Source organism: Neophocaena asiaeorientalis, unplaced genomic scaffold (assembly GCF_003031525.2).
Source record: "Neophocaena asiaeorientalis asiaeorientalis breed wild unplaced genomic scaffold, Neophocaena_asiaeorientalis_V1.1 scaffold251, whole genome shotgun sequence".
Lineage (NCBI taxonomy): Eukaryota > Metazoa > Chordata > Mammalia > Artiodactyla > Phocoenidae > Neophocaena > Neophocaena asiaeorientalis.
In genome coordinates, this window is record NW_020173377.1 from 1,024,110 (window position 1) to 1,036,371 (window position 12,262).

General features: G+C 54.6%; 1 protein-coding gene across 1 annotated transcript in view; it reads left to right on the forward strand.

Moving 5' to 3' along the window:
• Positions 1–12,262, forward strand: part of DNAH1 (dynein axonemal heavy chain 1) — a 101,404-nt gene that overhangs the window by 26,837 nt on the left and 62,305 nt on the right. The window contains exons 2-8 of the mRNA XM_024746472.1: positions 1,647–2,019; positions 3,032–3,104; positions 5,330–5,504; positions 5,950–6,106; positions 7,040–7,172; positions 9,536–9,697; positions 10,267–10,519. Coding sequence (XP_024602240.1) covers positions 1,647–2,019; positions 3,032–3,104; positions 5,330–5,504; positions 5,950–6,106; positions 7,040–7,172; positions 9,536–9,697; positions 10,267–10,519 — 1,326 coding nt within the window. The remainder of the gene's footprint in view (positions 1–1,646; positions 2,020–3,031; positions 3,105–5,329; positions 5,505–5,949; positions 6,107–7,039; positions 7,173–9,535; positions 9,698–10,266; positions 10,520–12,262) is intronic.

Genomic DNA, 12,262 nt, shown 5'->3' on the forward strand with positions numbered 1-12,262 from the left:
AGTAGATGAGCATCTCAGGCTGGGGAGTGCCAGGTGATGGCCCTGACCGTCTATGCAGATCTCTCTCTGCTTTGTCCTCCAAAAACCCGTTGCTTGCTGGGTTCTCCCCCAAAGCTCCCCCTCTGTCCAGGCTGATCTCCTTACCAGTGAGGGGACTTCCCAGTGTGTGGAAACCTTTCCTTTTTCACAGCTCCCTCCCAGGGGTGCAGGTCCTGTCCTGTTTCCTTTCTCTCATTTTTTCTTTTGTCCTTCCCAGTTATGTGGAGATTTTCTTGCTCTTTTGGAAGTGTAAGGTCTGCCAGCATTCAGTAGATATTCTGTGAGGAACATTCCACATGTAGATGTATTTTTTTTTTTTTTTTTTTTTTTGGAGCGCCACCAGGGAAGCCCTGTAGATGTATTTTTGATGCATTTGTGGGAGAAGGTGAGCTCTACATCCTACTGCTCTGCCATCTTGATCTGATCTCCCTGACTAACTTTTTTATTTTTGCACCAGCATTACACACAAACCTCTTCTTCCTCATACCCTTTTCTAGTTTCTTATAGTGCTCCCCTGACCAAGGGTTTCCCCTGGTGGTGCATTTTGAGGTGGCCAAAAGCAGCAGTGGCTTGGCAAGGGCTTGCTTGCTGCACAATAAAAACTCTGCAAACCCTCATCCTCGGGATGTGCATGCAATCCAGTGGTGCATCTGTTTTTCCCTGTGGGGAGACAAGAGGGTGTCAGTTTCATTAGCTGAGTTGATCCTGAGAGCCAGGGTGTGGATGAATAGCTTTCTTTTGCTGGCAGAGGTATCTGTGGGCCAACAGAGGGTCAGGGTCCCTCTCGGGAGGTGATTTAGTCCTCTGGCTCCTGGGGTAAGGTAAGGGAGATGGGCATGGGTAGGGAGATGGGCATGGGGGATGCAGGGCATGGCTTCAGTAGTTGTGTCACATGGACTCAGTAGTTGTGTCTTGCAGGCTCTAGAGTGCAGGCTCAGTAGTTGTGGCTCATGGGCTTAGTTGCTCCGTGGCATGTGGGATCTTCCCAGACCAGGGATCGAACCCATGTCCCCTGCATTGGAAGGTGGATTCTTAACTGTTGCAACACCAGGGAAGTTCCTTCAAATACATTTTCAATCTCCTTTCTCTTTCTTCTCCTTCTGGAATCCCCAGCCCCACACTGGGAAGAGTCAGGGCAGGGCTTCCCTGGTGGCGCAGTGGTTGAGAGTCCGCCTGCCGATGCAGGGGACACAGGTTCATGACCCGATTTGGAGAAAACCAAACAGAGCTCTTCACTGAGTGAGTGAACTCTGGGCCTCCCTCTTTATCTCCCCTTGTGAGAAGCCAGGCCTTGCTCTGTAACACAGGGAAGAAGGGTGGGAAAGTACAGAAGGATGCACGGGGTTGGGGACATCTATAGAGTGTTCAACCTCTGACTCTGGGGTCTCATTTCTCACACAGCTTCTAGGGAAGGCCCTGCTGTCTCCTGGCAGGACCTTCCTGGCACTCTGTGTCTGTTCAGATTAGGAGAGTACTCCCTCCCTCCGTTATCCATGCCTGGGGGCTGGGGCTTGTTGTGGGGTGGCAGACTAGGCATCCCTGTATCCTGGTGGCCTTGGGGGATGAGCAGAGGTTGGCAAGGGCCCAGTGACACCAGTATCTTCTAGGAGCTCTGGCTGGGACATCACCCTGAGAAGCAGCATGGAGCAGCAGCCTAACAGAGAAGGCCACAGCCCAGGAAGGACCCCTCAGGGCCCAGAGTGCAGCAGTACTCCTGTGGGCCAAGAGTGTAGTCTGAGAGACCTGGAGCGTAACCTGGGGAGCATTCTTCAGGGACCAGATTCTGGGTCGGAGAAGCTTCCTCCAAGCCCTGACCCCAAGACCCCACCTTTGCACCTGACTGCAGCCCCACCCACGCCCTCAGACTTGGGGCAGCCCCAGAAGTTGCCCCTGACGGGCACTGATAAGAAGTACCCACTGATGAAGCAGCGTGGGTTCTACTCTGACATCCTCAGCCCTGGAAGCTTGGATAAACTTGGGGTGAGTGTGGCAGCCATACCCTACCAAGCCTGAGCCTTCCTTGTGGGTTCTTTTTGCCCTTTCTTCCTTTTATCCATCCATCCATCCACCGATCTGTCTAGCAATTTTCCACCCACTCACCCATCTGCCCATCCTTCTGCCCATCCATCTCTGTCCATTCATTCAACAATTCATTACTGAGCACCTGCTATGTGACAGGCCCTGGGCTAAGCCCCGGTGACAATACACCAGGATTGTCATCCATATGCCTATTGTCATGGGGCAATGGCTTTGGTGGGGAAATACTCCCTCCCCCGGCCCCAGCTCTGGTTGGGGAGGGGGTCCTGGGACAAGGTGGTGTACTGCTGAGATTTACAAGATAGGTATGAATTTGCTGGGTCAGATAGGGGCTGGGGGGAGTGTTCCAGGCAGGGGGAACAGAAGATACAGAGCCTTGAGATCCCTGACAGAGGCCATGGCCCACATGGAGGAGAAGAGTAGAAATAAGAGGAGAGAGATGGAGGGCAGGGGAAGGCGGAGAAGGGATATAACTAGGGGAGAGTTCAAAGAGCCCTGTGCGTCCTGGACAGCCTTAGGATGGTTTTAGGCAGGGGAGGGGCCAATAGAGATAGGGCGAGGACCCATTGATACCCACTGTGCCAGAGGTCCCAGAGTGCCCTTGGCAGTGGAGGGATACACAGAGACACCTGCAGGCCTTACAGTACCTCTGTCTTGTGGCTCAGCCCCTGGACACACACCAGGAGTGTTCTCAGAGTGAGGAGGGGGACTGTGCATGACCAGAATGGGGTTGGGCCAGGGGTGTCCCAGGTGGCCACAGCTTGTCACCTACTGTGGCCTCTGAATGAGGAATTGTGCAAATTCCTCTTCACTGATTCTTCCTCATCCCTGTCCCTGTGCCCCTGGGATGCTCCCTGGTGGGCATGGGGGAGACATCTGGCCTTGGGGGCCCTACCAGATCCTGCCTGTCCTTGGGATGTTTACGCTCCCTCAGGGCTATGGGGTTTGGTTTCAGGAAGTGTGTCGTGGCCCCTGCACGAACCAGGACCTCCTGCGGCAGGCCAACCTTGACAAGTTCACCCCAAGAGGTCAGTGCCCAGGGGGCTGGCTGGGTGGGTGCCTTTAGAAGCAGGGCCTCTGGCCTTAGGGAGATTGTCTCCTCTTGGCTGAGGATTTCAATCTCCTCAACTGTGAATAACAAGAAACAAGGTGCTTTGCAGGGGCCCAGCTCATGGTGAGTGCTCGGTGAAGCACAGCTGCTTAATTGTGACTCTCGGCAGAGCTGTGTGTGACAAGGGCACCGTGGTGTGGTGGGGCTGCTGAGGGCCAGGTCCCCAGTTCCCTCTGCCTGGCTGGGGACAGTAGGACATTGACATGTGTGTTTTCTGGTACATGGAACGTGGGCTTGGAGGAGGTCAGGACTGTTGTTACCTGGCTCGGGCTGCAGCACCTAGAACAGGGCTTGGAGCAGGAAGGTGCCCAGGATTTCATTGCCAAAGAGGGGAAGGAAGACACTCCTCTCAGGCTCCGTGATGAGTCTTGTAAGGTGTGGGGCAGGTCTGCATGGCGCAGACCAGTCCCCAGTATCAGAGGGGAGGAGAGGGTGGCTCCAAGAAAGGCAGCGAGCTGGTTGGGGCCCTGAGAGGCAGTGAGGCCTTGGGGGCCCTCCTGGCTGGCCAGTGGACAGGACGCCCTTTCGATCAGGTCCAGAAGCTCCATGGTCCCAGCTGTCTGCCTTTCCACTCTACCCCCAGGAGAGGCCTGGCTCTGTGCTGGCACTGTCCAGATTTGTCTTCTTGAGACCCACAGTCCTCCTGGGGGCCTGTGAATCCCCAAAAGTGGCACAGGAAACATCACATGTACATGCCTCTGTGCAGTGACCTGAGGATCCAGCCTATTGTGGTCAGCAGTTTCACAAGTATCTGTGGCCCAGAAAATGGTTACAAACCACAGATCAAGGGCTGCGGGGGAGCTGGGAATGGGGCTCCTGCTATCCATGGCAGGGGCGGGGGGCAGGGCTGGTCAGCAGCTCTGCGGCCCCACCCAAGTGAGGAAGAACAGCCCGGCAGGGTCACAGGGTGGCGGCAGTCAGGGCTAATGGCCGTCAGAGCTCTTGGCAGAAGGCTACATGAAGGCCTGGGAAGCCTGCCTAGGGCTCCTGGACCAGCAGAGGCGGGGGCCAGGCTTTGCTGTCCTCACCCTGGCTCCTTCTTGGCTCCTGAGACGCAGGGCCAGGCCCAGGAATTCATGATCCTGGGTGTGGAATGTGTTATGGATCTATAGGCTCAAGAGCAGATGATTAGGAATCTGAAAACTGCCCCTGGGCCGGACCGTTTTGGTAGCGTGGGGTTCCCCAAGCACCTGACAGCTCTGGTAAGAGAGCCGACTTAGCGGCAGGTGGATGGCCTCTGCTCAGCCTCTGGAAGCTTCTGTAGAGCCCCAGTGGGTACCCCCAAGGTAGACCCTCCTCTGGTGTGACTGCATCTTGACCCCAGAGACGTGAGGCCCAAGGAGGGGGTTACTAGGGCCTCCCAGGGGAGTTGTTCGGAGCCATCACTGAGCTGTCCAGAGCCCACCCAGGTCCTGGGAAAGGTGGCTCATCCCCGAAGCACTTTCCAGCACTCCCGTCCCTACCACTATGGTCATGGCTTGTCTGAGACTTTCCTTCCCATTTAACATCCTGAGTCCCGGGAAACTGGAATGTCACCCTATCAATGGGCCTCTCTTCACCAGCTCCCTTGCCCTCAGACCTGGAATGGAAGCCTGTCTAAGGAGGTGTGGCCATTTTGTGACTTGAGGGTCCCCTGGGGGTGGGGTGGTGGTGCCACCCACTCCTACAGTATCCAGGATGTCTTGAGTCTGGAAACAGTCCCAGTGAGTGAATGGCATTCAGACCCCGAGATGCTTGGGAGGGCCTCTGGGGTAGGGATGGCAGGAACCCATCCCAGACATGCAGGGAGCTACCACTTCACCTTCCTATCCAGCTGTAATCCTCACTGGTAGTTTGATTCAGCATCTGGCTTGAGCAAAAGCCGCTGGCACCAGGGCTGTGGGCAGAAAGGAGGGGAATGGTTGAGCATGCTGGCTCTGGGCAGGGCGAGCAGGACCAAAACAGACCTTCTGGAGGCCCTTGTCCTTCAGGCTCGTGACCCCTTGGGAGCCCGGTGCACATCTGGCTTCTCACTGCCACAGGCCAGCTCTGAGCTTCCCATGCCCCGAAGCTGCATGCCTGGTACCTGCCTAGCACTGTGTTTTGGGGCTGTTGGGCCCCACCCTGGGCCCCTGCAGCTCCTGCCCTTGCCCCTGCCCACAGTCAGAACCTTTGAGGTTCCTGAGGACTTCGAGGAGCGCCTGGAGCATCAGCACATCGGGTGTACCACCAAGCTGCTCACCCAGACTGACTTCCCGCTGCAGGCCTACGAGCCCAAGGTGCAGGTGCCCTACCTGGTGCTGCCGGGCCAGTGCCCCCGCAAGATTGAGATTGAGAGGTAGGTATGGTTGCGTGAGCAGTGGGAGGGCCTGCCCTCTGGGAGGTGGCATCCACCCACCTCAAAGAGTGAGGGATAGTAGACAACTAGGTGATCATCCTCATGGCAGAGGTTACTAAGATGGGTCTGTGTGCAAGTGTTCAAATCTTCTAGCCCTTTGGTTTCTTAATAAGAACAAGTTGCTTTCCTTGCTGTGGAATCAGGGAGGGTGGCATTTAAGTCAACGTGGTGGAACTGACAGGCAGGATGCAAGGGCAGTTGGAGCCCAGGACACCAGCCCCAGCCACCATTCCACTTCCTGATAAGTCCCAGAAGGGCAGAGGGCCCTGGAGGGGGTCACTGGGCCACACCCCTACTGCCTCAACTCCCTGGGCCCTTGCTGACCCCCATGAGACACCTCACACGCACCAAGCTGTCATGAGATTTCCTTGTCTCCCTCGGCCAGGAGGAAGCGGCTGTACCTGAGCCTGGACATTGAGCAGCTGCTGGCCCGCGAGGGCATTGACTCCGACAAGCTCATGCCCAGGCACCCAGACCCCCACCACCCCCAGACCATTGAGCAGGGTCATGACCCGCTGTTCCCCATCTATCTCCCACTGAAGGTGAGTCCAGCTTCCACAGAGGGCCAGTGGTCAGGAGGTGGGGGTGCAGGACTCCAGCAGAGGGATCAGACTCAAAAGGGGATCCCATGGCAATCACAAGCACTCACTTGTCAAACAGGACAACTGCATAGTCAGAGTGCTACCCCCACTCCTGGGGTTTCAGGCATCCTAGGCTGGGGCAGGAGGGGCCCCAGGACCCCTGGGACACTGATTCCCTGCTTCTTCCCTGGGAGCCTGGGAACCCTGTGTACATGAGCTCTGTCCCCACCCCACCCACGGGCACCAAGAAGCAGCCCAGTTGGACTGTGGAGTAGTGTTCAGGCCTCCCTGATTACTGCGTCTGGTGTCACTGGGATGGGGAGACCTGTGGTGGAGGAAGGCACCATTGTAGCCCCTTTGGGGTACCAATGGGGAAACTGAGTCCAGAGGAGAAAGAGGGAGCGTAGCCTGCCCTGGTTTTCACCCACTTCCCTGCCCTTCCTCTCCATGGTCCTGAGTATCTCTTGCCTGGTGGTCCCTATGGGGAGACAGAGTTGCATATCACCCTACTAAAGATGGCCTTCTGACAACCTGAACTTCCATTGTTTCTGAGTCTGGATGGGTGCTCAAGAAAACCCAAGGGCCACCACTTCCCTTGGACCTGAGCTGGGTGATCCTGGCCAGTGGTGGGGGAGAACCCATATCCTGCTCTGAGTCCCCAGATACCCCTCTGCCTGAACCTCAGTGTGGCTTGGTTGGACAGGGTTTCAGAGAGCCAGACTCCACAGACCCCTGTGAACAGCAGAGGAGGCACTCAGGCCCCTGGGCCCCAGTCTTCAGCTTCTGCATCTGGGGAGGAGCCTACTCAGGCACCCCTACCCTCTGGCATGCCCAGCCCACTTGGGTCCACCAGGGGTGAGCCGCCTGCTCCCAGCATCTACTGTTTTCTTCCAGGTATTTGACAATGAGGAGTTTGACTGCCGGACTCCCAGTGAGTGGATCAACATGGGCTTGGAGCCAGGGTCTCAGAACAGGAAACCTGTCCCCGGAAAAGCCCTCCTGCCCATCAATGACTTCCTGGGGCATGGTGAGCAGGGCCAGCAAGGGCAGGGGGACAGTATCTTGTCTGCACCATCCTGTCCTGGCCGCCCAGCCACAGACTCCTAGACTGCCCTGGGGCCTCAACCATGGGAGGTGGGGGCCCCACCTTTTGAGGCCTCCCAGCTGGGATACAGGCCAGTGGGCTGGCCGCATAGAAGGAAATGCAGGGACCAGGGATGACATGGGTGGGTGGGCTGAGGAAGGGACAGCTGGATGGTGTCTAATGTTAAAAAAAAAAAGGCTTTGATTTATTGGCAATGAAAAATATGCAAGCTTATTAGGCATGTTCAAATGTGTATAAGGGGCACAATTCAAGCCGTTCCATCCTGTGCCCCAGAAACCACATTGCTCCACCTATAACTGTGGCCTCTTGGCTTTCACTTCTGCATGGACAACACACACACTGTAACACACTCACACTCACATACTTGCTTTCAAGCACACACGTTCATAAGCCCACTGTCACACTCACCCACCATCCCTCACACACACACACACACACACACACAGCTGTACTCATATGCAAATTTTAAGCACACAAACACACATGCCTACTGTCACCCATTCACAACCACTATCACACCCACATACACATCCCCACACTGATGTTGCACAGACTTGCCAAATCTTGCCCTTGTCTGTGTCTGCCCCTCCTTTGGCCCCAGGTCTGCCCTGGGGGCTGTGGAAGCTCTCTCCAGTTTGTTGCTGTCTGCCAGGCTAACCTTCCACGGTCACCACCCTTGCCTGCCACCATGGCTGGCATGACTGCTCTCTATGTAGGCATCCTAGGAAGGTCTGTGTTATGAGATTGGAGGTGGCTGTCCCCATGTGCAGGGTGAAGGCCTCTCTGCTCCCTGCCCAGTGCATGGATATGCCGCTGTGGAGTGGGGAGTGGGCCCAGTGGGCCAGCGCCCAGGCGGGAGATAGGATTGTGAGAGCCATGCTGGTTTTCAGACTGCTCAGCCTCCAGGGGGCCCACAGCGAGTCCGTTGTGCAAGCTGTAAGTTTATGTTTCAGTTTAAAAACATGTAAATGCTAGAATCAATTTCTTTGAACTAGATAAGAAACCCAGAATGTTCCCTTTACTTTGGACTTAATTACAAAAATAATTTAACTCAATTGTTCCCAGATCTCCAATTCCTGGTGATAAAACCAGAAGGTTTGGGGCTGTATTAACCTTAAATGTACCAGGTAGTGGCTTCGCTGAAGTGCTTCTGCTTGCACTGCTTCATATGGGCCCTGGCCCTCGGTGGCAGCACTAATGGTGGAGCGTTTCTGCCAGACCTCTGCTTTCTGCTAGGGGCTTCTTGTGACATCTTTTCCTTTAAGCTGAGTCAAGACAAGGTCAGCATTTTCAAAAAGGAAACTAATTAGGAAGAGGAGGGAAAAGCAAAACAGAGCCAAAGCTGGTGAGGTATATCCCACAGCAGCCTCCTTTACTTATCTACCTGGCATCAGTCAGTGGGAGCATTTCTTTGGAATTCCAGCCTGGAGAAGATGCATACACAATATGACTTTAAGCTCTGTGAGACACACAAACAAGGTAACAAATCAGAAAGGGCCTGGGGCAAAGGTGCTATTTTAGGCAGAGATGCTTCTACAAGGAGAAGCCACTTGAGCAGGGAACAAGCCGGCATCCAGGTGACCTGGATGAAGACTGTTCCAGGCAGAGGGCACAGCCAATGCTAAGGCCCTGAGGCAGGAGCAAGCTACAAAGTCATAGGAATAGCCAGACATCCAGTGTGGCTGGAGAGGAATGAGTGAGGGAGGCAGTGGCAAGAGGTGAGCTGGAGTAGTCAAAGGCTTTCAGCCCAGGGAGAGGGTGGGAGGCCCATCCTGGCCAAACAGCCCCTGAGGCCCACTTTGAGGCCATTGCAGGGAAGCAGTCTTCTACCCTGCCCTGCCCTGATGGGAGCAGCCCCGGGGCTCAGCTGCCACATGCAGCCTAAGGGCTTCCCTCGGGCCTTGAAGAGGTCCAGTTCAGATGTGGTGAGCTCTACACCTAGATCCTCAACAGGGCTAGACAAACAAGGACTAAGCAAACAAGCCCTTGTTTGCTTGGGGCTTTCCTGCCTCCTGTCCCAGCCCTGCTGGCCTGTGTCTCTCTCTGCCCTGATGGAGTCATGCAGAGCATCAGGGCAGAGAGACCTGCCTGGTTCCCAAGAGTCAAGCTCAGCTGGAAGGAAGTAGGCTCCCCACTCTGCTGCAACCAGAGGGTGGGGGTCAGCATGGTGGGAGAGAGGCCAGACTAGTGACCACTGAGACCTTTCCTAGCATCCACTGCCCACATGCAGGGGCCTTTTCCCACCCTATGGCAGGGAGCACTGATGGGCACCCCTCCTGTTTCAGAGGACCCCAAGAGTCAGAAGCTGACGTACAAATGGTGCGATGTCGGCGTCCTGGACTATGACAAGGAGAAGAAGCTGTACCTAGTGCACAAGACGAATGAGGATGGTTTGGTGCGAGATGAGATGGGGAAGCCCATCCTGAATGGAGGGGTAACGGCTGAAGGTACGAGGTCTCTGCCCCTGCCTCAGGCAGACCCCCAGCTCAGGCCCAGCCTGGCCTGTGACTGAGGCCAACCCCTGCCCAGGGTATAGCCAGCTCGGGTCTGAATGCCCCCTTGCTCTGTTGTCCTGGGGCTGTCTGTCCCCCAACCAGTGAGAACCAGAGGACGCATCCCTCAGAGACCCCAGGAAGGGCAATTGGCCATTATTTGATATGCCAACTCTGAGCAGCTGGCAGTGCTGCTTTCAGTGTCATCTTGAGAAGGAGCCTGAGGCCCAACAATTAATGATATCTGCCCTGGGTGTGGCACCAGGAATGGGCAATTGAATGGCCACCCCTGTATAACTCCTTGTCTGTACACAGCTTTTTACAATTTACAAAGCAGTTTCACATCCATCCATGACAACCTGTGACGTGGGCAGTTCAGGGAGTGTTGTCATACCCATTTCACAGATGTGATGGGGTCACTTGCTCAGAGCCACCATGCATCAGTGGCAGAGCCAGGCTGGAACCCAGTGCTCCTGCCCAGAGGGCCCCACTGCATGTTCCTTTCTCCCTCCACCCGACCCCAGGAAGGCCACCCCTCCTGATCTGCCAGTACTGGGTGCCAAGGATCCAGCTTCTCTTCTGTGCTGAGGACCCACGTGTGTTCACACAACGTGTGGTCCAGGCCAACGCCCTGCGCAAGAACACGGAGGCGCTGCTGCTATACAACCTGTATGTGGACTGTATGCCCTCCGAGGGCCAGCGGCTCATCAGTGAGCAGAGCCTGAGCAAGATCAAGCAGTGGGCCATGAGCACACCTCGGATGCGCAAAGGGCCCTCGTGAGTACCTCCCCCATACCCTTTCCCACACCAGAGCAGCACCTCCTCCAGGGAGCTGTCCAGTGGAAAAGTAGTGCTGCCCAGTGGGGGAGGGGGGATGCTCCCTCCATGCTCATCTGTTTGGGGCTGTCTTGCCCACTGCATTATGGATTTCTTGGGCCCCAAACAATTTCTTGTTCATCTCCAGATCTCTCATATCAATATGGACTCATGGATTCTTAATTTTATTCCAAGGGTTATAATCTGTTACTACCATTTTTAATTTTGATGCTCAAATTGTCCCAGCTTTGGCCAGTGGGAGCCTCTTCAGGCTGATTCCTGTGTCCATTTGATATGTTCTTATTGGTCATTGAGTATGCTTTTACTTTCTGGCACAGCAAGAAGTTCCAGGTTCATCTTACTTTCCCAGACCCAGCCCTGAAATCAGCTGTTTTCCCAAGGAACCCTGGTTCCTCTTGGTGGGGAATGGTATTTAGAAGCTAAGATTTTGACATTAAGCTGTGCTCATTGCTACTGGGAAATCAATACTTTGAAGTCCTTAGAGCAGATAGATCTAAGATATATACGTTATTTATTTATTTTATATCATATCATATATTCTTTAAGCTTTTTTTAAAATTTATTTTTGAGGCTTCCCTGGTGGCACAGTGGTTGAGGGTCTGCCTGCGATGCAGGGGACACCGGTTCGTGCCCCGGTCCAGGAGGATCCTACATGCCGCGGAGCGGCTGCGCCCGTGAGCCACGGCCGCTGAGCCTGTGCATCCGGAGCCTGTGCTCCACAATGGGAGAGGCCACAACAGTGAGAGGCCCGCGTACCGCAAAAAAAAAAAAAAAATTATTTTTGACTGCGTTGGGTCTTTGCTGCTGTGCGCAGGCTTTCTCTAGTTGTGGCTAGCAGGGGCTACTCTTCATTGCAGAGCACAGGCTCTAGGCGCTCAGGCTTCAGTAGTTGCAGTGCGTGGGCTTCTCACTGCAGTGGTTTTTCTTGTTGCAGAGCACAGGCTCTAGGCATACAGGCTTCAGTAGTTGCGGCACATGGGCTTAGTCATCGTGGCTTGCGGGCCATAGAGAGCAGGCTCAGTAGTTGTGGCACACGGGCTTAGTTGCTCCGCTGCATGTGGGATTTTCCTGGACCAGGGCTTGAACCCCTGTCCCCTGCATTGGCAGGCGGATTCTTAACCACTGCATCACCAGGGAAGGCCCTCATACCATATATTCTTATATTACATTATGTTATGTATAACCTCCATGCACATGTCTTTATCTATTATATATCTATCTGTTAAAAAACATGAGTTCATACTGATATCTTCATATTGACTTCAAACCACAGGGCTCATTCTCACTTGTACATATTTGGTACTTCTTTTTCTAAAAGAAAATTGGCTTTTATTCCTCATAGTATATTTACTTATTTGCTCAGTCCTGGAATACACAGAAAGTAGTTTCAATTGCTTAATCCATACCCTTCGGAGGAAAAACTCTACAAAGTAATCTTTGATATTTGTTTAGTTTTCTTTTTCTCTTTAAAAAGAGAGGGGGTGCTTCCCTGGTGGTGCAGTGGTTGAGAGTCTGCCTGTCGATGCAGGGGACACGGGTTCGTGTCCCGGTCTGGGGAGATCCCACATGCCACGGAGCAGCTAGGCCCATGAGCCATGGCCACTGAGCCTGCGCGTCCGGAGCCTGTGCTCCGCAACGGGAGAGGCCACAACAGTGAGAGGCCCGCGTACCGCAAAAAAAAAA